This window comes from Mobula birostris, chromosome 6 (genome assembly GCF_030028105.1).
Source record: "Mobula birostris isolate sMobBir1 chromosome 6, sMobBir1.hap1, whole genome shotgun sequence".
Lineage (NCBI taxonomy): Eukaryota > Metazoa > Chordata > Chondrichthyes > Myliobatiformes > Myliobatidae > Mobula > Mobula birostris.
In genome coordinates this window covers 80,010,668-80,037,673 of record NC_092375.1, presented here as the reverse complement: position 1 = coordinate 80,037,673, position 27,006 = coordinate 80,010,668, and the positions used below count along the sequence as shown (strand labels likewise).

At 42.4% G+C, this 27,006-nt stretch overlaps 1 protein-coding gene across 1 annotated transcript in view; it reads right to left on the bottom strand.

Annotated features, from left to right (window-relative positions):
• The window catches only part of LOC140199135 (uncharacterized), a 162,969-nt gene that overhangs the window by 60,847 nt on the left and 75,116 nt on the right, over positions 1–27,006 (bottom strand). The window contains exons 8-9 of the mRNA XM_072260713.1: positions 20,402–20,605; positions 6,076–6,185 (exon numbers count right to left, since the gene is read on the bottom strand). Of these exons, the coding sequence (XP_072116814.1) occupies positions 6,076–6,185; positions 20,402–20,605 (314 nt within the window). The remainder of the gene's footprint in view (positions 1–6,075; positions 6,186–20,401; positions 20,606–27,006) is intronic.

Below are 27,006 nucleotides of genomic sequence, written 5' to 3'. Positions count from 1 at the left end.
GGGATGCAGACCATCAGGTCCCAGGGACTTATCAGCCTTTAGACCCAACAGTCTATCCAACACCATTTCCTGCCTAATATACATTTCCTTCAGTTCATCCATTACCCTAGGTCTTTTGGCCACTATTATATCTGGGAGATTGTTTGTGTCTTCCCTAGTGAAGACAGATCTGTTCAACTCGTCTGCCATTTCCTTGTTCCCCATAATAAATTCACCCCTTTCTGTCTTCAAGGTCGAATCTGAAAGAGTACAGGAATCTTAGCAGCCTGGAGGAACAGAAGGATCTTAGGGACCCATCCATTGATCCCTCAAAGTTACTATGCACGTTGATTGCGTGGTTAAGTAGGCAAATGGTGTGCTGGCCTTCAAAAATGGGGCATTAAGTTCAAAGCCATGAGGTACTGTTGCAGCTCTATAACATTCTGTTTAGACCACACTTGGAAAATTGTCCTCATTTCTGCTCACCTCATTGTAGGAAGGATGTGGGAGCTTTAGTGAAGTGCCAGGGAGAATTACTAGGACACTACCTGGATTAGAAAGCATGTCGTATGAGGAAAGGATGAGTGAGCTAGGGCTTTTCTCTTTGGAGCAAAGAAGGATGAGTACTAACTTGATAATGATGTATAAAATGATAAGAGGCTTTGAGAGAGTAGACAGCCAGCACCCTTTTCCCAGGGCAGAAATGGCTAATATGCAAGGGCATAATTTTAAGGTGATTGGAGTAAAGTATTGGGGGAAGGCCAGAGGTAGTATTTTTATAGACAGAGAGTGGTGGTAGAAGGAGATACATTGGGGATATTTGAAAGATCCCAGATAGGCACATGGATGAGAGAAAAATGGAGGGCTACAGGGGAGGGAGGGGTAAGACCGTCCTTGGAGTAGGTTAAAAGATTGGCCTAACATCATGGGTCGGATGGCCTGTACAGTGCTGTAGTATTCTATGTCCTAAAGTACTGGTGCCTGAAGTCATGGAGTTCTGTTATGAATTATGTATAATATCTCTTTATGTTGATCGAAACTGCCAATGTTCTCAGACTAGTGTTTTTAAAATTAGACGAGAAGTCCATATAAAGATAAGAAATAATCCAATCTCGTGGTGTGATTGGAGCACTACAGTTGTTGTTGATGAAACTCAGCAGTGAAGCCAGTTATTCTACACCAACATAAAGGAAATTCTCTGATAAGTTGTTAGGGTAAATACAGAGGTGGGGATGTGGAAGTTGAGGAGGTCTTGTGTGATAATCAGAGCTAGACCATTCAAATTAATGCCAACATATACTTCTAAAGAAAGAGATTTGAGCCACTTTCTGCAAAAATTCTGCTAGGGTTAGAATTAACAGAAGTTTTTAAGACTGAGACAAGTAAATATTTCAGAAGGGATGAATATTAAGGGTTGAGGAGCTAGAGCCAGAAGTTCATGATAAAAAAGATATCAGCCATGATCTAAATGAAGGGTGAATAGAGTTATGACTGGTTGCATCATCATCTGGTATGGAGGCACCAATGCACAGGATCAGAAAAACCTGCAAGGAGGTGTAAACTCAGCCAGCTACATCATGGGCCCTAGCCTCCCAACCATTGAGGATATCTTCAAATGGCAAGGCAGCATTAATCATTAAGGGCCCTAACCACCCATACCACACACAGTAGCATAGTGGTTAGCACAACCCTTTTACAGTACCAGCGACCTGGGTTCAATTCCCGCCGCTACCTGTAAGGAGTTTGTACGTTCTCCCAGTGATGGCACGGGTTTCCTCCCACAGTCCAAAGACGTACCAGCTGGTAGGTTAATTGGACATTGTAAGTTGTCCCGTGATTAGGCTCAGATTAATATTGGGGATTGCTGGGCAGCGTGGCTTGAAGGGCCAGAAGGGCTTATTCTGCACTGTATCTCAAAAAAAAAATGAGGAAGGAAGCACAGGAGCCTGAAGGTACACACAACATTTTAGGATAACCTTTTCATTCCTGGAACATTTTCATGAACCTTCTTTGAACCCCCTCCAGCATCAGATTTTTGAACAGAAAATGAATACTACTTCAAACAACAGGAATTCTGCAGATGCTGGAAATTCAAGCAACACACATAAAAGTTGCTGGTGAACGCAGCAGGCCAGGCAGCATCTCTAGGAAGAGGTGCAGTCGACGTTTCAGGCCGAGACCCTTCGTCAGGACTCAGCAGGCCAGGCAGCATCTCTAGGAAGAAGTGCAGTCGACGTTTCAGGCCGAGACCCTTCGTCGTATCCCTTTTGCCTATCACCTGTCCAGCTCTTGGCTCCATCCCTCCGCCTCCTGTCTTCTCCTATCATTTTGGGTCTCCCCCTCCCCCTCCAACTTTCAAATCCCTTACTCACTCTTCCTTCAGTTATTTAGGACGAGGGAGATGTCTTCCCTTTTTAAAGAAAGGGGCTTCCCTTCTTCCACTATCAACTCTGCTCTTAAACGCATCTCCCCCATTTCACGTACATCTGCTCTCACTCCATCCTCCCGCCACCCCACTAGGAATAGGGTTCCCCTGGTCCTCACCTACCACCCCACCAGCCTCTGGGTCCAACATATTATTCTCCGTAACTTCCGCCACCTCCACACCTCCAACGGGATTCCACCACTAAGCACATCTTTCCCTCCCCCCCCCTCTGCATTCTGCAGGGATTGCTCCCTATGCAACGCCCTCGTCCATTCGTTCCCCCCATCCCTCCCCACTGATCTCCCTCCTGGCACTTATCCGTGTAAGCGGAACAAGTGCTACACATGCCCTTACACTTCCTCCCTTACCACCATTCAGGGCCCCAAACGATCCTTCCAGGTGAGGCAACACTTCACCTGTGAGTCGGCTGGATACTGCGTCCGGTGCTCCCGAAGTGGCCTTTTATATATTGGCGAGACCCAACGCAGACTGAGAGACCACTTTGCTGAACACCTACGCTCTGTCCGCCAGAGAAAGCAGGATCTCCCAGTGGCCACACATTTTAATTCCACATCCCATTCCCATTCTGACATGTTTGTCCACGGCCTCCTCTACTGTAAAGATGAAGCCACACTCAGGTTGGAGGAACAACACCTTATATTTCGTCTGGGTAGCCTCCAACCTGATGGCATGAACATCGACTTCTCTAACTTCCGCTAATGCCCCATCTCCCCCTCGTACCCCATCTGTTACTTATTTTTATACACACATTCTTTCTCTCACTCTCCTTTTTCTCCCTCTGTCCCTCTGAATATACCCCTTGCCCATCCTCTGGGTCCCCCCCCCTTGTCTTTCTTCCTGGACCTCCTGTCCCATGATCCTCTCGTATCCCTTTTGCCAATCACCTGTCCAGCTCTTGGCTCCATCCCTCCCCCTCCTGTCTTCTCCTATCATTTTGGATCTCCCCCTCCCCCTCCAACTTTCAAATCCCTTACTCACTCTTCCTTCAGTTAGTCCTGACGAAGGGTCTCGGCCTGAAACGTCGACTGTACCTCTTCCTAGAGATGCTGCCTGGCCTGCTGCGTTCACCAGCAACTTTTATGTATGAATACTACTTCACTGTTTTGTTTTCTTTTTTCACCAATTTTAAAAATTTGTTATTGTAATTTATAGTAAATGTATTACACCGTACTCCTGCTGTAAAACAACAAATTTCATGACATACAGTATAATAAACCTGCTTCTGCTCAGAGTCAAATCTAGTTCAGTTCCTACATTCTTATGGTGTGGCTTATAGCGTGGCAGTTTCAAGTGCACAGTGGCTTAGAGAAAAGCATTTCTTCAATGGGGTGATCTCAATACGAAATATGGAGAAAGGCCCTGCAAGTGAAAAGCATTTAAAAAAATCAACATACCCTAAAATAAAACCTAGAAATTTCCAGGTTTCTGCAGCTTAGCACCATGCCAAATACTTGATACAGCATAAACTCTGATTTTTAAAAAAATATAACCAGGTAATTTCTACTCACAAATATTACACTACAAGGCATAGGAGCAAAATAAGGCCATTCAGCCCACTGAGTCTGCTCCACCATCTGATCATGGCTGATCCTTTTCCCTCTCAACTCCATTCTCCTGCGTTCTCCCTGTAACCTTTCATGCCCTGACTAATCAAGAATATATCAACCCCCACTTCAAATACACCCAGTGAACTGGCCTCCAAAGCTGCCTGTGGCAACATATTCCACAGATTTACCACCTCCTGGCTAAAGAAATTCCTCCTCATCTCCATTCTAAGTGGACATCCCTCTATTCTGAGGTTGTGCCCTCTGATCCTAGAATCCCCCACTATAAGAAACATCCTCTCCACATCCACTTCATCTAGGCCTTTCAAAATTTGATTGGTTTCGATGAGATTCCCTCCTCATTCTTCTAAATTCCAATGTGTACAGGCCCACAGTCATGTGATAACTCTTTCATTCCCAGAATATTTTCGTGAACCTCCTTTGAACCCTCTCCAATATCAACACATCTTTTCTTAGATAAGAGGCCCAAAACTACTTACAATACAACAATACAGTGCGGTCTGACCAATGCCTTATCAAGCCGCAGCATTATGTCCTTGTTTTTATATTTTAGTCCTCTTGAAATGACTGCTAACTTTGCATTTGCCTTCCTCACCACTGACTCAACCTGCAAATTATTTAGGGAATCCTGCATAAGGACTCCCAACTCCCTCTGCAACTCAGATTTTTGAATTTTCTTCCCATTTAGAAAATGGTCTATGCTATTATTCCTTCAATCAAAGTGCATGATACTGTATTCCACCTGCCACTTCTTGCCCGTTCTCCTAATCTGTATAAGTACTTCTGCAGACTCCCTGCTTCTTCAACATTACCTGACCCTCCACCTATCTTTGTATCGTCCACAAACTTGGCCACAAAGCCATCGATTCCAACATCCAAATCATTAACGTACAATGTAAAAGTAAGTGGTCCCAATACCAACCCCTGCGGACACCACTAGTCACTGGCAGATAATCAGAAAAGGTTCTCTTAATTCCCACTCTTTGCCTCCTGGCAATCAGCCAATCCTCTATCCATGCTAGTTTCTTTTCTATCACATCATGGGCTCTTATTTGCTAAGCAGCCTCATATGTGGCACCGTGTCAAAGGCCTTCTGAAAATCCAAGTACCCAACTTCCGTCAATTCTCCTTCGTCTATCCTGCTTGTTATTTCCTCAAAGAATTCCAACAGATCTGTGAGGCAAGATTTTTCCTTAAGGAAACCATGCTGACTTTGGTCTATTTTACCATATGCCTCCTAGTAACCTGAGACCTCATCCTTAACAATTGATTCTAACATCTTCCTAGCCACTAAGGATAGGCTAACTGGCCTATTAATTCCTTTCTTCTTCCTCCCCACCTTCTTGACGAGTGGAGTGACATTTGCAATTTTTCAGTCCTCCAGAACCATGCCAGAATCTAGTTATTCTTGAACAATCATTACAGTTCCAGCAGACCTGCCCACAAGGATATTGGTATCCCTCGGGTTCAGGTGTAACCTGCCCCTTTTCTACAGGTCATACCTTCTCCAGAAGAGATCCCAATGATCCAGAAATCTGAAACTCTTCCCTTGCACCAGTTCCCTAGCCGCATATTCATCTGCCAAATCATCCTATTCTTACCCTCACTGGCGCATGGCACAGGCAGCAATCCAGAGATAACTACTGTTGAGGTCCTGCTTTTCAGCTTTCTACCTAGCTCCCTAAATTCTCTCTTCAGGACCCTCCTCCCTTTTCCCACTTGTACATTGTTGCTAATATGTACCAAGAATTCTGGCTGCTCACCCTCCTTCTTTAGAATGCCTTGGACCCAACCCAAGACATCCCTAACCATGGCATCTGGGAGGCAACATACCATTCAGGTGTCTCTATCCTGTCCATAGAATCTCATGTCTACTTCTCCAACTACGAAACCCCCTATCAACACTGCAGTCCTCTTCTCACCCCTTCCTATCTGAGCCACAGTGCCAAACTCTGTGCCAGAGACCTGGTTGCTGCAGGAATATTGATAGTTTTCTGAATTGCATTGAAGAAAAGGCCAGGGGAGTGACTTGCTTGTAATTCTCTCAGAGTTCGTTCAGTTTTAACATTGAAGTTAAGAACTTACAACTCTTCTCCTTGTTGTGCTGATCATATTGTTGATTGCAGAGATGCAGATCTTCCAGTCCTTACCAACCTCAGTGAGATCATGGTGGGGGAACTGTTTGCTTAAGAACTCTGCAATGACAGAAATATCCATTCTAGGTTCACAAGCAGATTCAGAGTGAGGAAACAAAAGTCAAAGCACAAAAACTCATTCTAACATGGGTCTAGAATAGTTTCTAAACCTTACAATGCCCAGTCTAAAATATACACGAGTCACTTTTTAAACTGATTCACGTTTTCATGGAATAAAAGTTATTTTGCACAGAAATATGTGCTTCGACCCACCATGGTAACCGTCATAATTATTCCATTTGCCTGCATTGGTCAGTGTGTCTTTAATGCCTTGGTGATTTAAGTGCTTGTCTAAATGCTCCGTAAACGTTGTGAGAGCTTTCACCATTTTCTCAGGCAGAGCATTCCAGATCCCAACCTTTCCGTGTGTGGAGAGAAGAAAGGCCCCCTCAGATCCCCTCCACATCTCTGACCTCTCACTTTATATCCGTCCTCTTGTTTTAGAAACCCCCATCAAGAAAGAGGATTCACACTATTCTCTTTACTACTAATTGACAACTAAAGTTTAGTGATGAATCAATTTAAGTACTGAAGTAACTTTTACAGATAACTGCTAAACAATTTATTGAAAGCGGCCAATATGATTGTCCAGTGTTAGAAGCTGCTAAATAGTAATCATAGTCATACTTTATTGATCCCGGGGGAAACTGGTTTTCGTTACAGTTGCACCATAAATAATAAATAGTAATAGAACTGTAAATAGTTAAATAGTGATATGTAAATTATGCCAGTAAATTATGAAATAAGTCTAGGAAAAGCCTATTGGCTCAGGGTGTCTGGCCCTCCAAGGGAGGAGTTGTAAAGTCTGATGGCCACAGGCAGGAATGACTTCCTATGACGCTCTGTGCTGCATCTTGGTGGAATGAGTCTCCAGCTGAATGTACTCCTGTGCCCATCCAGTACATATGTAGTGGATGGGAGACGTTGACCAAGATGGCATGCAACTTAGACAGCAAAGTCGTTAATGAGTGCAAATCATGAAAGAATGTTGTTCTGAAGTCTATTTGTTTATCAGTCTGTTACCATTAAGTGGAATTTTACACAATACTATTTACATACATGATCTATGCTTGTATTTATAATGTATGTGTCCCCTCCCGCTTTACTTCTCATTCCATCTGCACTCTTTTTCTTTCCATGTTTGCATCTAGTTTATCTTTAACTGATCCCTGCCATTTGTCACAATGATTCCATCGGAATGATAATTTTGTGGATTGATGTTAACCATTAATACCTACTGTGACCATGTATTATAATTTTACTGCCATGAAGGCATATGAACACAAATTATAGGACAAACAACAGTACAGCAAAGGAACAGGTCCTTCAGCCCATGATGTTTGTGCCAAACACGATGCAAAATTAAAATAAATTTCTCCCCCTGCATATGATCCAGATTCTATCATCCCCTTCATATTTGTATCAATCTGAAAACCTCTAATTCCACTATTGTATTTGCTTCTACGACTATCCCTGGCAACTTGTTCTAGGCACCCACCGCCCTAAGTATAAAAATAAAACTTGCTGCCTACATCTCTTTTAAACCTTCTCCCTCTTAATGTAAATGTATGTGCTCTAGTCGTCTTTCCTCCAAGACAACCACTTGAAAAAAAAAGTGTTCGCCGAGGCTCTGGCAGAGTATGGCACACACAAAAAAAATGTGCTCTAGTGTTTGATATTTCTATTCTCAGTTCAGTGGAGGTAGAGTGTGAAGAAAGACTCCAACTGCCTACCCTGTCTATGCCTCCCTAATTATAAACTTCTATCCGGTCTTTCCTCAGCCTCTGACAAGCCAAGTTTGTCACACACTTTTTGTGGCTGTGACATTTATTCTGAATTCTGCTATTGTTTTACCTTGTACTACTCATGAACAGTGTAATAAATAGTATGCAAGCCAAGCTTTAAATTGTACCTCTGTATATGTGATAAAAATAAACCAATTCCAATCTTTCCTTTATAGCTCATACACCCTAATTCAGGCTGCATCCTGGTTAAGGCTCTTCCGTACTCTTTCCAAAGCCCTAATGCTCTTCTTGTAATGGGGCAACCAGAATTGCATACAATACTTCACGTGCAGCCTGACCAGAGTTTTACTTACTCGCAACACAACTTCTTTACTCTTACACTTAGTGCCCTGACAAATGATGGCAAGCATGCCATATGCCTTCTTTACCAAGCTGTCTACTTGTGTAACTACTTACAGTGAGCTGTGGGCTTGACTCCAAAATTCCACTGGACTTCAATGATGTTAAGGGTCCTGCCATTAATTGTATACTTTCCCCTTACATTTGACCTCCCAAAGTGCAACACCTAACACTTGCTCCATGTAAACTTCATGTACCATTTTTCTTCACACATCTGCAGCAGATCTATAGTTCCACTGCATTCTTTGACAATCTTCTCCACTGTCCACAACATGACCAGTCTTACTAACTCATCCATCCATATTTTCATCAAAGTCATTACTCTATAATATACAAACACCAGAGGTCCCAGTTCCTCTGGAACACCACTAGTCATAGATAGTCAGCCAGAACTTATATCTTTCCACCACTACCTCTGTCTTCTATGGACATTCTGAATCCACGCATCTTTATCTTCTGGAACAGCTCACCATGAGGAACCTTGTCAAATGTCTTTCTAAAGTTATGAAGACAACATCCACTGTTCTAACTTCATCAATCAACTTTGTTCACATCCTCAAAAAAAACTCAATCAAGTTTGTAAGATATAACCTCTGCTGCACAACATTGTGCTGACTGTATCTAATCAGACCATGGTTTTCCAAATGCTCAAATTCTATGCCCAAGAATCCTATCCAAAAGTACCATGGCCTTTTCCTCTGATTCCAAGCATAAATTCAAAAAAGTTCATTTATTTTTAAAGTACAAATGCAGTATACAATTCTGTGATTCATCTTCTCTAGATAGCCATGAAAACCATGGAAGTCATTCAAAGCAAAACATCAAGCCCCCTGCACAAAAAAAGCGAATCTCACAAACAGCAACATGATCATCAACCCCCTCCACGTGGAAAAAAAAATTACACAAACTGCAACACGGTCATCAATCACCCCCATGCAGTAAAACAAATCACGCAAATGGCAACAAGAACAAACAAAAACACAGAATGTAAAAAACACCTAGCTGGAAGAGACCAATTTGAAATACAGTCCACGGTCCAATCCATAAATCGCGAAACTTCAGTAACATTCTCTGACTCCATCGAGGGAGAGAGAGAGAGACCACTCGAATGCAGAGGCCTTCCCTCAGGAGCAGCGAGCGATAGGCCATCACACACAGACACCTTCTCCGGCAGCAGCGAGCAAGAGATCCATCACAGCAGTGAGCAAGAGGCAGGTAGGTGGCATTGAATATTCGCTTGCTTGCTACATTTGATTCGATGTTTTAATCTTCCTTGGTGCTTTAATTAGCCAGAAACAGAGTCAATCATGGTCTCTAAGCTTCTTCACCTTGAAGCTGCTCGCCTACTGGAATTGTTTCCGGACAGCAAAGCGTTAGATCACTCAATTGATCTCCAACTTTAAGTCACAGGTTCCTACAGTTCCAAAAATCCATTTAACATAGGACATAGAATAGTACAGCACATTACAGGCCCTTCGGCCCACAAGATTAAAAGAAGATGCAGAAGTGAAATAAACAGTTCCTGGACTACATTGGCCGAGGAGGTGTTGTTTGCTGGTGCCATCTTGTCTGTAAGGTTTCTCCTTTATCTTTGAGTGCTCTTACCTGCTCCCTAGTTATCCCCTTGCTTTTAATGGAAGTGTAAAATGTCCTGGGATTCTCTTTAATCCTAGTTGCCAACAGCCTTTCACTCTTCTTTTGGTCTTCATAATCCCCTGCTTGAGCTCTTTCCTGCTAACATTAAGTGCCCTCAAGTGCCCTGTCTAGTTTTAGATTGCTAAACCTTGGACATACTTCCTTTTCTTTCTGATTTAATTTACAACCTCTCGTCATCTGGGGTTCCTTTACCTTGATATCCTTGTCTTTTCTCCTCACTGATACGTTCAGGTCCTGAGCTGTGAATGGCTTCCACGTGTCAGATGTGGACTTTCCTGATTTACAGCTGCTCCCAACTCACACCCTGTAGCTCCTGTTTAATAAAAGTTTTAAATTGCGCTCCCCAGTTTAGCACATTCCCAGACATATCCTTATTCATAATATCTTAAAACTTAAGGAGGTGCAATCACTATTCCCAAAAAAAGCACTCCCACTGAAAGGCCAGTCACTTGGCCAGGATCTTTTCCCAAGTCAAGGGCCAGCATGGTTCCTCCTCTAGTTGGACCACCTATGTTCTACTTGAAGAAACCCTCTTACATGTCCCAAATAAACTGTACTACATCCAAGCTTCTTGCACTAAGGAAGACCCAGTCAATAGTGGGGAAGTTAATGCCACCCACCCTGACAACCTTGTTGCTTTTACATCCTTATCTGACTATATTACCAGATGGTACGGCAGCGCAGGTGGCATGGTATTGAAACAGTAACAGACGCAAAATACTGGAGGTACTCAGCAGGCCAGGTAGCATCTATGGAAAAGATTACAGTTGATGTTTTGGAATGAGACCCTTTGTTAGGACCCCTGGCCTGCTGAGTTCCTCCAGCATTTTGTGTGTGTTACTTGGATTTCCAGCATCTGCAGATTTTCTCGTTTGGTTTTGAAGCAGTTAGTGTTACAACTTACAGTGCTAACGATCTGAGTTCAATTGTCACCGCTGTCTGTAAGGAGTTTGTACATTCTCCCCGTGACTGTGTGGGTTTTCTCCGGTACTCTGGTTTCCTCCCATGCTCCAAAGACGTACAGGTTAGGATTATAAGAGATGTGGTGCCAATGCATGGTAACACCTGCGTGGTGCTCCTAGCACACCCTTGGACTGTGTTGGGTGTTGACATAAACGATGCATTTCGCTGTATGTTTCAATATACATGTGATAAGTAAAGCTAATCTTTCTCTCTCTTTTTACCTGCTTTTCTTCCTCTAACCCTTTCACTTGCTGTTCTGCCCATGAGGATATTGCTTCTTCTCTACTTAAAGAGACAATTTGTCCCTCTTGTACAAGTCGCATTTGCCTGGGAAAGGATCCATAAATCCAACTGTCCACGTATGTGAAGCACCCCTTCTACACGAGGTCCTCAGCCAGTTAAACTGCATGGTCTTATTTTTTGGCTCACTAGCAGATGGAGCAAATTGTAATCCCGAAATTACACTTAAAGTACTTTTTTTTTTAAAAACAAACTTTCTAACTGGTTCCCCAAAAATCACTTTGCAGGCCCTCATCTCCATTCCTGCCAATGTCAGTGGTACCAACATGGACCACAACCTCCCTTCTCAGAATATCCCATTCCTACTCAGTGACGTCTTGGACTCTGGCACGAAAGAAGCAACACACAATTCTGGTGATTTGCTTGCAGTAACAGAAACACCTATCTGCCCCTTATCCATCAAGTCTCCTATCACTAGCCTCTGTGTGATATCACCCTTCTCTGATGAGCCTCAGAGTCAGACATTGTGTCATTGATATTACTATCATTTATCCTTTGGGGTGTTTTGTTTTCGTGGATGTCTCTGTGAAGAGTAAGAATTTCAGGTTGTATACTGTATGTATTCTCTGATATTAAACGGAACCATTTGAATTTGATCTGGCAGTTGCTGCTACTCTCTGAAAGTCACCACCTCAAAGCAGGATAACTGTTACTGAGGGGACATCTACTCCTTTTATTTTTCCTGGTAGTCACCCTGCTACCTGCTGCCTATACCTTGGGTGTGAGCACCTCACTAAAACCCTTATCAATGACGCTCTCAGTATCCCCTCATGATTCTGAGTGGAACCATCTCCAGGTCCACTTCTTTGGCATAGTTGTTCAGGAGCTGCAGCTGGGTGTAGTCTAGGGACACTAGAAGTCTCCCTGATCTTCCACATCCTCCAGGTTTCGACTGTCATCCTGTTTACACCCAGCCCAAAGATTAAGGAATGAAAAGACCTTCCCTCTGCTCAGCCTTCTCATTGAAGCCTCTTAATCCTACATACTCTGAGTTCTCGACCACTTACAATAGTTGGTCTAAATACACGGCTGTGTAACTGGGTGTTGGATTTCCTAACCAACATATCTCAGACAGTCAGAATACACAACCACTCCCCCCTCCCTATCATGGGTGCCCCCACAGGGCTATGTGCTGAGCCCACTGCTGTACACTCTTCTCACACATGACTACACAGTAAAACATCCGAGTAATCACATTGTCAAATTTCCTGATAACACGACAGTGGTGGGTCTCATCACCAACAACGATGAGATGGCATACAGAGAGGAGGTGGAAGAGCTCAAGGCCTGGTGCCTGGTAAGTAGCCTCTTCCTCAAGGTCAATAAGATAAAGGTTATTGACTTCAGGAGAACTTGCACCACTCACACCCCTCTTTACATTGGTGACATAGCAGTGGAAACTGTGAATATTTAAACTCCTGGGAGTGCACATCTCACACAACCTCTCATACTCCCAGGACATATTCTACACAGTCAAGGAAGCTCACCATTGCTTCTGTATTCTGAGCAGGCTGAAGATCAATACTCACAATCTTTCACAGATATTCAGCCGAGAGCATCCTAGCATGCTGCATTGCAGTGTGTTATGGAAAATGCACTGTGATGGGCAGGAGGGCTCTACAATGGGTAGTTTTACTGGCACCAGCCTACCTGCCATCAAGGACACATATACCAAAGACACTTGCAAATTGCTACAGATGTACTGTGGGGAGCATTCTCACTAGTCTGGTATGTGGGGCGGGTGCTACTGCACATGATGGAAATAGGCTGCAGAGAGTTGTAAACAGTCAGCTCCATCATGGGCACTAGCCTCAGTAGTATCCAGGATATCTTCAAGGAGCGATGCCTCAAAAAGGCAGCATCCATCGTTAAGGATGTCCATAACTCAAGCACTGTTCTCATTACTACCATCAGGGAGGAGATACAGCACCCTGGAGGCACACATTCAATGGTTCAGGAACAGCTTCTTCCCCTCTGCCATCTGATTTCTGAACGGACACTGAACCTATGAACACTACCTCACTATTCCTTTTATTTATATTTCACACTACTTATTTAATTTAACTATTTTTATATATATAAAAAAAATAAAAAACGGTAATTCATGTTTTTTTCTCTATTATTACATACTTCCTTTATTTCCTGCGGAGCATGAAGAAAGCTCACCTCTGTCCCAGGATACTGATGGACTTTTACCGCTGTTCCATTGAGAGTATACTCACCAACTGCATCTCAGTGTGGTATGACAATTGTCCTGTATTGGACTGCAAAGCACTCCAACGTGTGGTGAAAACTGCCCAGCGGATTATCGGCACCCAATTGCCCACCATTGAGAACATCTACCATAAACGCTGCCTGGGCAGGGCGAAAAGCATTATCAGGGATGTATCTCACCCCAACCATGGACTTTTTACTCTCCTCCCACCCAGTAGGTGCTACAGGAGCCTCCGCTCCCACACCAGCAAGCACAGGAAGAGCTTCTTCCCTGAGGCTGTGACACTGCTGAACCTCTCATCACAGCGCTAAGCAGTATTGCATCTGTATTGTACTGTCTCAATCCTTTTATATTTGTGTGCTGTAGCACTTTTTTTATTCGCAGTTATTTTGTAAATAACACCATTCTTTGCATTTCTGGTCAGATGCTAAATGCATTTCATTGGCTTTGTATCTGTACTCAGCACAACGACAATACAGTTGAATCTAATCTATTGCTTTGTATTGCTGCTGCAAAGACAACAAATTTTACAACATATGTCAGTGATACTAACCAACAGGAATTCTGCAGATGCTGGAAATTCAAGCAACACACATCAAAGTTGCTGGTGAACGCAGCAGGCCAGGCAGCATCTCTAGGAAGAGCTACAGTCGACGTTTCAGGGCGATACCGAAACGTCGACTGTACCTCTTCCTAGAGATGCTGCCTGGCCTGCTGCGTTCACCAGCAACTTTGATGTGTGTTGTTCAGTGATACTAAGCCTAATTCTGATTCAATGTCAATGCTCTCTCCCAAGCCAACAATCCCAGCATCAAAACCCTATTTAGTTGCCAGTTTAGGGTTGGCTTCATTGCTTGAATGTGCAACTCCAAACTCCCAACACAGACATTTTTATGAGCTTTGTTATCAGAGCAGACTATCAGGAGGAAAGAGAAAAAATGTACTATGCTCAAAACTTCCTTGAAGGAGGTGCAAATTTCCCAACAACTCCCTGGAACCTCTGATCTCTGACCACTCAAAATTGGGCAAGGAACAATCTGGATGAGAACAAAGGATCTGCATCAGGGAGCACACAGACGCCCTTCATAAGCAGCGGAAAGAGTATACTGCCTCACAAACTATTCTGTCTGTCCCATCAGTCACCACATTGGCCTAATTAAGCACCACAGAACCCACAAAACTTCTTATCCTTAATCCTAGTGCACTACCTAATGAAAAAAGTGCAGTTGCAGAATAATGCGAATTCATTTCAGTAATGTAGGCAGCCAGACTGCAGTAGCCTAATGAAAAATGCAACCAGATTATTTGTAATAATTTGCTAAGTAATGACTATTCGATAAATATGCCTGCAGAAAAAGAATCTCAGGGTTTGTTTGAAGTGATATGCATGTACTCTGATAATAAATTTTACTTTCAACTTTGAACATTAATACGAAATGGAGCAAATATTAAAACTTATTCTAAGCATAAACTTAGTAATGATTTTCTAAGAAGCTGCTGAAGCAAAGCTACTAAACCTGAACTAGGAGTATCCAGAGCTGATATCAAGAGAATAAATGTACATTTTCTAATTGATATTGATAACTGTTTTCCCTCTGCACATTATTTTTAGACACATGTAAACAAATTTAAATTACAACTAGTAATGTATGCTTAAAATTACCACATCTTTAATCTGGCAGTGAATTTCATTTTCCCTTTGGTTCTTTTTCCCCTTCTCCTGAATATTATCACGGGTACACTGACATCAGCTGTCCTCAACTATCACCAACACTGTCTCTGCAATGACCTTCAGCTATTGTACATGCCGGCTGGAGGGGGTGGTCAATACGGTCGTTTTAGATTATAGTGTTACAATGTATTGATCAGGAAGAGAATGACTACCCTTTGTTTCACAGGAACAATAGACAACTTGTAAACCAATTTTTGCATAGTAAGTCATATTTCTTTGAACAAAGCTGTGAACTCCACCTTCCTAGTACCTGAATATATTTAAACAAAATAGAAATTGCATATTTCATTATAACAAGATTAAAATTATCTAATTAGTCACATTCAATTTTCTAACACCTTAACTACAAATTTCAATCAAAGCCTTTATTTTTCTCTGGCTCTAAAGCTTGGCATCAATTAGTTATTTCAATTCCACACAAATTGAAGTGAACTTTCAACCCCTTTGTGGCTGAACTCTGAATGTGTGGTTGGAAAATTTCAGCATTCAATCTGTATTTCTGATTAATCTAATAGATAAGATCATGCAAATAACTATTCTATGATCAAGGGTTCCAGTGTCTCTCCCCGCCCTCCAATTATTTGTGAAATCAAGTTTATTTAACTTGAAATTAAGCAAGGTTCTTTCAGAAAAATGAGATCGATTTTTAAGAACTTACTTGATTTGGTCAATTACCTGCTTGTTTTTGAAAATTTCAATTAAGAGACCTCTATTATAAATATTAGATATTTAAAAGAATCTTTGGATAGAAGAACGTGGCAACTATTTGATTTTTGAACTTTTGTGTCATTTCTATTAATTTTTTTGGCTTGTTAAATTAGAGGACTTTAAACAACATAACTCACACAGTGCACTTGGGAGGTTTCCACTTCCATTAAGAAATTGTGCAACCTAATTCAAAACCCTCAGCCATTAACTTAAGCAGAACATTTCCAATTAACTGTTTAATTACAGGGATGAAAGCAGAAACCAACAGATGACGAAGGCAGTGCTTGCTTATGGTGGCCACAAGATCTGGTGAGAAAGCTGCTGATAGATACTGATATGTTCTCCTCAGCTTTCAACATGATCCTGTTCCTGTTGTAACCTGGAGAGTTTGCCATACAGCTTGCCTGGCAATATATTTATTGACCAACCAAGAAAATCGTGTAGTTAAACTAGGCTGTTTAATTAAACTATACAGATATTCCAATAGGACAGTAGATGTCTGCAGCCCCACAGCAGTCAGAAAATCCATCCCACCAGTCTTCCATACACTTTTTCACATAGTCAGGCATTTATAAAGTGGGGAGGACCTGTATAGCGTACAGTGCAAACTCAAGGGCAGATGGTTTAAAAGACAAAGGTGAGATGGGTCACATTTCCTTGTAGGCTGTAGGCTCATTATACCACCAGTTCCCAAACCAATGCCTACTTAATCCATAACCTATTGTCCAATTGATAGTCCTTATTTTCAGAATTACCTCCTTCCCCCATGCCCACATCATGGCATCATCATCCAACATTTTCATCAAATTATTATTGAATTCTTCAGATATTGCTGATACCTTGTGTAATAAACCCAGCAATCCATCATAACCCTTAAACAGCTTGAGAATTCACAGTGCCCATGAATCCCTCTGCATATTTTCCCCAAATCTCCTCTCCTAGTGATCACCAGGCCTAATCATACTCTGCTGAAACCTCCCTCTTTGGTGTTCTCAAAATCTAATGATTTCCCTTTCCATTCTTCCAAATTCCTCCTCAAACCACTGCTGACTGAGACTCCATTTCTACATTGTTCAATCATGATCTTGTGCCAAGGGCCTCCAGATTTTAGGGCTATCCCCATGCTGAAATGTAACGCAACATCTAGTTTAAACAAGATCTCTCTGTGAGTAACACCAAACACAAAGACTGAAAGAATGTTGTGCATAATACAGCCACGGAAAGGTTACTGGCTGTAAATTCCAAAGACATCACATTAAATAGTTACATACAGTACACTCTCCTTCATCTCTCTGTAACCAAGTCAAAGAAGCCCAGTGGCAGTCAATCTTTGAAGAAAGTTTGCAGACAGACACTGAGAAACACAGCACAGAAACAGTCCCTTTGGCCTATTGAGATTTTGCTGACCATCAAGGACCCTTCTTTTTTCACTCCACAACATATCGATGCAGCTAGAGAGGAGGCACGACAGTGGCTATATTTCATTAGGGGTTTGAGGATACTTGGTATGTTAATAGAGAGCCTCACAAGTTTCTACAATGGAGAGCATTCTAACTGACTTCATCACTGTCTGGTATGGGGGGGGGGTGGGGGCTGCTGCACAAGATTGAAAAAAGCTGCAGGGAGTTGTAACTTAGTCAGCTCCATCATGGCACTAGTCTCCGTAGTATCCAGGATCCTGGACATCTTCAAGGAGCATTGACTCAAAAAGGCGGCGTCCATAAGACATAGGAGCAGAAGTAGGTAATTCAGCCCATTGAGTCCACTCCACCATTCAATCATGGGCTGATCGAATTCTTCCAGTCATCCCCACTCCCCTGCTTTCACCCCATACCCTTTGATGTCCTGGCTAATTAAGAACCTATGTTTCTCTGCCTTGTATACACCCAATGACTTGGCCTTTACAGCTACTCGTGGCAACAAATTCCATAGATTTACCATCCTCTGACTAAAGTAATTTCTCTGCATCTCAGTTCTAAAAGGACGTCCTTCAATTCTGAAGTCATGCCCTCTTGTCCTAGGATCCCCTACCATGGGAAATAACTTTGCTATATCTAATCTGTTCAGGCCTTTTAACATTTGGAATGTTTCTATGAAATCCCCCTTCATTCTCCTGAACTCCAGGGAATACAGCCCGAGAGCTGCCAGACGTTCCTCATACAGTAACGCTTTCATTCCTGGAATCATTCTTGTGAATCTTCTCTGAACGCTCTCCAATGTCAGTATATCCCTCCTAAAATAAGAAGCCCAAAATTGCACACAATACTCCAAGTGTGGTCTCACGAGTGCCTTACAGAGCCTCAATATCACATCCCTGCTCTTATATTTTATACCTCTAGAAATGAATGCCAACATTGCATTTGCCTTCTTCACAACCAACTCAACCTGGAGGTTAACCTTTAGGGTATCTTGCACAAGGACTCCCAAATCCCTTTGCATCTCTGCATTTTGAATTCTCTTCCCATCTAGATAATAGTCTGCCCGTTTATTTCTTCCACCAAAGTGCATGACCATATACTTTACAACATTGTATTTCATTTGCCACTTCTTTGCCCATCCCCCTAAACTAGTCTCTCTGTTTCCTCAACACTACCCGCTTCTCCACCTGTCTTTGTATCATTGGCAAATTTAGCCACAAATCCATTAATACTGTAGTCCAAAACATTGATATACATTATAAAAAGCAGTGGTCCCAAAGCCAACCTCTGTGGAGCTCCACTGGTAACCGGCAGTTAGCCAGAATAGGATCCCTTTATTCCCATTCTCTGTTTTCTGCCAACCAGGCAATGCTCCACCCACACTAGTAACTTCCCTGTAATTCCATGGGATCTTATCTTGCTAAGCAGCCTCAAGTGCAGCACCTTGTCAAAGGCCTTCTGAAAATCCAAGTACACCACGTCTACTGCTTCTCCTTTGTCTACCCTGCTTGTAATTTCCTCAAAAAATTGCAATAGGTTTGCCAGGCAGGATTTTCCTTTCAGGAAACCATGCTGGCTTTGTCCTATCTTGTCACGTGCCTCCAGGTACTCCGTAATCTCAACCCTAACAATCCATTCCAACAACAACCCAACCACTGATTTCAGGTTAACAGGTCTATGGTTTCCTTTCTGTGTCAGGCTAACAGGACTATGGTTTCTTTTCTGTGTCAGGGGATCAGGTCCATGGTTTCCTTTCTGTGTCAGGCTAACAAGTCGATGGTTTCCTTTCTGTGTCAGGCTAACAGGTCGACGGTTGCCTTTCTGTGTCAGGCTAACAGGCCTACGGTTGCCTTTCTGTGTCAGGCTAACAGGTCTACGGTTTCCTTTCTGTGTCAGGCTATCAGGCCTATAGTTTCCTTTCTGTGTCAGGCGATCAGGTCTATAGTTTCCTTTCTGTGTCAGGCTAACAGGCCTATGGTTTCCTTTCTGTGTTAGGCTAACAGGTCTATGGTTTCCTTTCTGTGTCAGGCTAACAGGTCTATAGTTCCCCTTCTGTGTCAGGCTATCAGGTCTATAGTTCCCGTTCTGTGTCAGGCTAACAGGTCTATGGTTTCCTTTCTGTGTCAGGCTAACAAGTCTACGGTTGCCTTTCTGTGTCAGGCTATCAGGTCTATAGTTACCCTTCTGTGTCAGGCTAACAGGTCTATAGTTTCCTTTCTGTGTCAGGCGATCAGGTCTATGGTTTCCTTTCTGTGTCAGGTGATCAGGTCTATGGTTTCCTTTCTGTGTCAGGCTATCAGGTCTATAGTTTCCTTTCTGTGTCAGGCTAACAGGTCTATAGTTTCCTTAAGGACCCCCATCATCCAGGACATCCCTGTTCCCATTGCTACCATCAGGAAGAAGGTACAGAAGCGTGAAGGCGCACACTGAACAATACAGGAACGGCTTCTTTCCCTCTACCATCAGACTTCTGAATGGACATTGAACCCATGAACATGACCTCACTACATTTTTTGTTTCTAATTTTACACTACTTATTTCATGTAACTATTTTTACGTGTATACACACACACTTAATTCAGTTTTTTTCTCCCCATTATTATGTATTGCAATGTACTGCTGCTGCACAGATAACATGTTTCATGACATGTGCCAGTGATATTAAACTCAATTCTAATTCCATTCAGCAGTCCCACCACCCTCTTAAAGATTCTCCACTAGGGCAATTCAGTGATTGGTTGCACAACTATAGAAGGCAGCTGGAGCTGAGAAACTCCACGCAGTCACAAGGAGACTATGTAAACTCCGCAGGGACAGCACCGCTGATCACGTTTGAGCCTATGTTACTGGAGCTGTGAGATAGCAGCTCTATTTGCTGCACCACTGTGCCATCCACAAGCGTTAGTACTGCTCGGAAAGACCATCCAAACATTGCTTTGGAAAAACACTTCTGAGTAAATGGTTCCTACAGGACACAGTTTGCTTGTAATTAAAACTTCGAAATAGGCTAATCTTCCTTCCTCAACGAACTAAGTTGAGATGATACCCGATTCTAGACGCAAAAGAGTAGGTAAGCTCACCTCTCACAGCTGCAAGTTTGTTTGGATCCAGTGACTTCAGCCCATACTGTTTGTTTCCCAGAACACTACTCGATACGAGAACCTCATCAGTGAACAGATTCCTGGCCAAATAACGTGCTGCTAACTTTGGCTGGGTCTTTTGACTGGCCTTCAATATAAATGCACCAGGTATTTTAACATTGCGCTTGGGATTCCCCAGAAATCCTTAAGGAAGACAGAGAAAATGAACTTCAGCATGACGTGATACGTAGTACCTACTTCTTTCACAAACAATCTGAATCATGGTCACTGTGACGTACAAGTTAAATTACAACTGTTGAGACAAATGAATCCAAATAGAATATTTTCCAGGAAAATCTGTGCATTAATATCCAACTTACACTATTTGCTGTGAAAGGATCTGCTGTGAAAATGAGCTAATCCTGGATTCTCCACTAACATACCAGGGAACTGTGAATCATAATGACCAAATAAGTTTAGTTAGAGTATGTCAGTACATTTTTCACAACCTCCATATTTTTCAGCGGGTATTACTGGGCAGGATTCCTATTGCAGACAAGGACTTAGTGTAGCAACAACTCCTGCCGGGACTTAAGCTCAGAAGTGAACCCAGGGCATGCCTGATATTGTGTCACAGCAACTGCTTTATTTATAATCAAGACATCGGGTGGTTAATGTACTCCCTCACAGCCATTAATTCTTGCTTGACCTGTACGCATTCCACAGAAATGAACTTGTTCAATGACTGATTGCACTATGAAGTTATCCTGAAGTGTTTTTATTTCTACGCTTGGTGTGCAGATTCCTGTGATATCATGAAACACAACCTGAGTTTATGTTGCTTATCATTGTCATCTTGACCATGAAGTTCCCTATATGCGACAACTCATTTCACTGCATAACTTTATTGGTGAAGCTGTACAAGTTGTTCTTTTTAACCAGTAATTATATTTCCCTTCATGATAATGGATCCTTGAAATACTATCACCTGAAGTCAAAGTTATTGTTGTCTACGATAAAGTACAGTTGCAAGAAAAAATTTTGTGAACCCTTTGGAACTACCTGGTTCAACTAATTCACAATAATAGCAAACACAATCTGCCTAAACCAATAACACACTAGCAATTGTACTTTTCATGTCTTTATTGAACACATTGTTTAATCATTCACAGTCCAGCTGGAACAAGTATGTGAACTCCTGTATTTAATAACTGGTAGAACCTCCTTGAGCAGCAATGTAACGGTCACCAAATGTTTCCTGTAGCTGCTGATCAAACTTGCACAATGGCAAGGTGGAATCTCACCATTCCTCCACACAAAACCATTTCAGTTCATCAACGCCTCCAGGATACCTTGCAGGAACAGCCCTCTTCAGGTCATTGCACAGCATCTCAATTAGGTTAAGATTTTTTTCTTCTTTTTAAACCATTCTGTTGCTGACTTACTCATGTATTTTGGATCATTGTCATGTTGCATCATCCAACTTCTATTAAGTTTTGGGTGACAGCCTGCCACCCCGACATTCTCCAGTAAAATGTCACGATACAATTTTGTATTCATTGTTCCCTCAATGATTGCAAGCTGTCCAGGCCTTGAGGGAGCAAAGCAACTCCAAACCATGATGTTCCTTCTATCATGCTTCACATTTGGGATGAAGTTGTGGTGTTAGTGTGCAGTGCCTGTTTCGCTCCAAGCATAGCAGTGGGCATTTCTGCCAAAAAATTCAACTTTTGTCTTTCAAACCACATTTTATGAGTAATTAATGCAGAAAACCAGTTAACCTCAAAGGGTTCACAAACTTTTTCTTGCAACTGTATAAGGAATGAGTAGCAAGAGGAGTGGTTGAGCCAGATAAAATAACAACATTCAAGACATTTGGATAACTATAGTCCAAATATTGGCAAATGCATGCATCTTAGATGGGCATCTTGGTTGGCATGGGTGAGTTGGACCAAAATGCCTGTTCTAATGCTTTGTGACTCCATGACAAACTACCTAATTTCTCTTTTAGTTGAGGTGAAAAGTCACAAAGTAGACATTAAGTGCCTATTCATCAGAGATCATCCAGTTCTCTAAAACTGAATTTCTCCTCAGACTGTATATAGAGATATGAAAAATCCAGGGCAACACACACAAAATGCTGGAGGAACTCAGCAGGTCAGGCAGCATCTATGGAAAAGAGTAAACAGTTAACATTTCAGGCCGAAGGTCCTGATGAAGTTCCTCCAGCATGTGCATTTGTATATAGAGATAGTTTGTTTACAAATTCTTCCAATATTTTCCCATTCATTTGTTAGATGTGGGTGTAACTGAGAAGACCAGCACTTATTAGTCACCCAAAATGCCTTTAAAAAGGTGATGGTGAACCATTTTCTTTAACTACTGTAGTCCTCCTAGTAAAAATACTTCCACAGTGTGTTGGGTAGGAATTTGACCCAGCAATGAGGATGGAACAATGATTAGCTATCCAAGACAAATATCTTGAACAATTATATGAACAATTTTGAAGAAAACCTGCAGGTGGTGCTTTTCGCATGTACCTGCTACCCTTGTGCAAGGTGGTAGAGGTTGAGGATTTGGGAGATTAAATTTGCTTTGGAGAGTTGCTACAGTGCATATTGTAAATGGTATGCACTGCAGCCCAATGGGAAAGTGATGGAGGGAGTGAATATTTAGGATGGTGGATGTAAGCACCTTTCAAGCAGACTGAATTGCACTGAATCTCTGCACCATTTTGTTGTCTTGCACTCTTCGCTGTATTTATTGTAGCATTTTTTTTGTTACCAAATATACTGTTTATTCTGTGAGCTTCACATGATCAAGGAATTTCATGGCACCCTGGTGTATGAGACAATAAAAAGGTAATTAAAGTTCCTTGGAGAGATACATGGAGAGGAATGGTTTAGAGGGAAATGGGGCAAACAGAGGCAAGTGGAGGTAGTTTAAATGGGAATCTTGGTTGGCATGAAAGGCTCCTTTTAGTGCTGTATGACTCCAACAAATTAACATAAATTTGAGATTTTGATGTTCTAGCATCTTTTATTTTAACTTATCACTTTTGTCTTCACTTTCTGCTGCAAGGGCTTCTCATAGAGTGGTGAGGCTCTGGCATTATTTACACAGGAGGGTGATGAAGGCATATATTTTTGAAAGATCTGGGAATTGAGTATTATGGAGAACTGGCACAGAAGAGAAGATGGGGCAAAAGTGTGCTGATCATATTGATTGGCACAGCTGGCATGAGGGGCCAGGAGGCCTTTCTCCAATCTTCCTGGGTTCTTTTGTAATCTCAGCAAAATCTCTTTTGGATCTTTGCTCATTACATCAGGCAGAACTGATTTAGCACTTGAAAAGATCATTTTGCCTGACTATGCCTTGAGCATTCCTCCAGCATTATACGCAAAGCAGTGGAGGAACAAAAGGAATTGCAAGCAAATGAAATATATTTATTGATATATATATTTATTGATTGATTGAATGAATGACATACTGCGTGGAATAAGCCCTTCCGGCCCTTCGAGCCACACCGCCCAGCAACCCCTGATTTAACACTAGCCTAATCACGGGAATATTTACAATGACCATTTAACCTATCAACTGGTACATCTTTGGACTGTGGGAGGAAACCAGAGCACCCAGAGGAAACCCATGCGGTCACGGGGAGAACATACAAACTCCTTACAGGCAGTGGCGGGAACTGAACCCGGGTCACCTGTACAGCAAAATGTTGTGCTAACCACTGTGATACTACTGGTATCAGATATCAGCACTTAATTTGCTGGTTGCCTGTCAAGCACTAAATTTTTGACCTTCCAAGTTTGTTGGAGACACATCATGTACTTGTCCATTAAACAAATATTCAACAATTTAATCAAATGTACTTGCACTTCCCTTTCAGCACCAGGCATTGTGCATCTGGAACATGAATGAGCACCATATTTTGTAGAAGCTGTCACTATACCTTCTACACATTTCACAAGTAGGCTTTAAATACCAGTGTTGCCTCAGGCTACTTAGGCCGGGAAAACATAGAAATTGCAGGTCATACAATGATACATAAGCCTCTGTATCAACAGTACAGGAAGTGAGCACCCCTTGTATATTCTAATTCCAAGCACACCATCAAGTTTTGACCTCTTGGCTGTCAGCCTAAACACAATCACTACAAGTAAGATATGATCATTGTAGGACACACACAAAATGCTGGAGGAACTCAGCAAGTCAGGCAGCATCTATGGAGGGGAATAAACAGGTAATGTCTCTTACTGTGTCTCCTCATCAGGACTGGAAAGGAAGGGGGAAGAAGCCAGAATAAGAAGGTAGGGGGAGGGGAAGCAGTACAAGCTGACCGATGAGAGGTGAGAGCAAGTGAGGAATAAGTGGAAAAGGGGATAGGGGATAGGTGGAAAAGGTAAAGGGCTGAAGAAGAAGGAATCTAAACGGAGAGATCAGTGAACCCTGGAAGAAATGGAAGGAGAAGGGGAACCAGAGGGAGGTGATAGGCAGGTGAGGAGAAGAGAAGAGGTAAGGTGAGAGAATAACTAGATTGGGAAAAGGAAAAAGAAGGGAGTGGGGAGTAATTACCAGAAGTTGGAGAAATTGATGTTCATACCATCAGGCATCCTCTCACTGAATTTGGCCTCATTGTAGCAATAGAATAGGGCATGGTTAGACAGACAGGTTGTAATGGGAATGGGAAGTCAAATTTAAATAGGTAGCCACCAGAAGATCCTGCCTTTTGTGACAGAGTGAAGGTACTGGACAAAGCAGTCATCTAGTTTGCTTTGGGTCATACCAATGTAGAGGAGGCCACACCAGAAGCACAAAATAAAATACATGATCCCAACAGACCGCAGCTGAAGTGTTCTCTCACTTGGACAGATTGTTTGGGGCTTTGAATGGTGGTGAGGGAGGAGGTGACTGGGCAGGTGTAGCACTTGTCATGCTTCCAGGAGTAAGTGCTAGAAGGAAGATCAGTGGAGAGGGACAAGCAGTCATGTAGACGGCAATCCTTATGGAAAGCCGAGCTAGGGTGGGGGAAAGGGAAAGATGTACCCAGAGGTAGGGTCCCGTAGGAGATAGTGGAAGGTACGGAGATTGATGTGCTGGATATGTAGGTTCATAGGGTGTTAGGCAAGGACAAGGTAACTAGTTAATATTCTTTTAATGCAGTACTACATTTTTTAACAGATTGTTTTAATCTACTGTTTCCATTTTAATCTATTCTTAAATTCTATTTCAATTCATTTTGGTATTTCTTGGTTCATAAACAAAATAAAATCATTCAATATCAAAACGGAACAAGAAACAGATGGCACAACTACCAGAACTGTTGTCTCACAGCTCCAGTCATTTGAGTTCAATCTGTCTGTGTAGAGTTTGCATGTTCCCTCCTACAATCCCAAAAGACGTTCCACTTGGTAGTTTAATAGGCTGCTCTAAATTGCCCCTAAAGTGTGCATGAGGGGTAGAATCTGGTGGGAGTTTAAGGAAATGCAGGGAGAATTAAAAAAGGAATTAGCATGATGGGTGCTTGATGGTTAAAAACACATAAAAACATAGAAAACCTACAGCACAATAGAGGCCCTTCAGCCCACGATGCTCTGCCAAACATGTACTTACTTTAGAAATTGCCTTCAGTTACCCACAGCCCTCTATTTTTCTAAGCTCCATGTACCTATCCAGGAGTCTCTTAAAAGACCCTATCATATCCGCCTCCACCACCATCACCAGCAGCCCATTCCACACACTCACCATCCTCTGCATAAAAAACTTACCCCTGACATCTCCTCTGTACCTACTTTCAAGCACCTTAAAACTGTGCCCTCTCATGTAAGCAATTTCAGCCCTGGGAAAAAGCTTCTGACTATCCACACGATCAATGCCTCTCATCATCATATACACCTCTATCAGGTCACCTCTCATCCTCCGTCGCTCCAAGGAGAAAAGGCCAAGTTCACTCAACCTATTCACATAGGGGATGCTCCCCAATCCAGGCAACATCCTTGTAAATCTCCTCGGCACCCATTCTATAGTTTCCACATCTTTCCTGTAGTGAGGTGACCAGAACTGAGCACAGTACTCCAAGTGGGATTTGACCAGGGTCCTATAAAGCTGTAACATTACCTCTTGACTCTTAAACTCAATCCCACGATTGATGAAGGCCAATGCACCATATGCCTTCTTAACCACACAGTCAGCCTGCGCAGCAGCTTTGAGTGTCCTATGGACTCGGACCCCAAGATCCCTCTGATCCTCCACACTGCCAAGAGTCTTACCATTAATACTATATTCTGCTATCATATTTGACCTACCAAAATGAACCACTTCACACCTATCTGCATTAAACTCTATCTGCCACTTCACAGCCCAGTTTCGCATCCTATCATTGTCCTGCTGTAAACTCTGACAGCCCTCCACACTATCCACAACATTCCGAACCTTTGTGTAATCAGTAAAGTTACTAACCCATCCCTCCCCTGCCTCATCCTGGTCATTTATAAAAATCTCAGAGAAGGGGTCCCAGAACAGATCCCTGAGGCACACTACTGGTCACTGACCTCCATGCAGAACATCACCCGTCAACAACGACTCTTTGCCTTTTG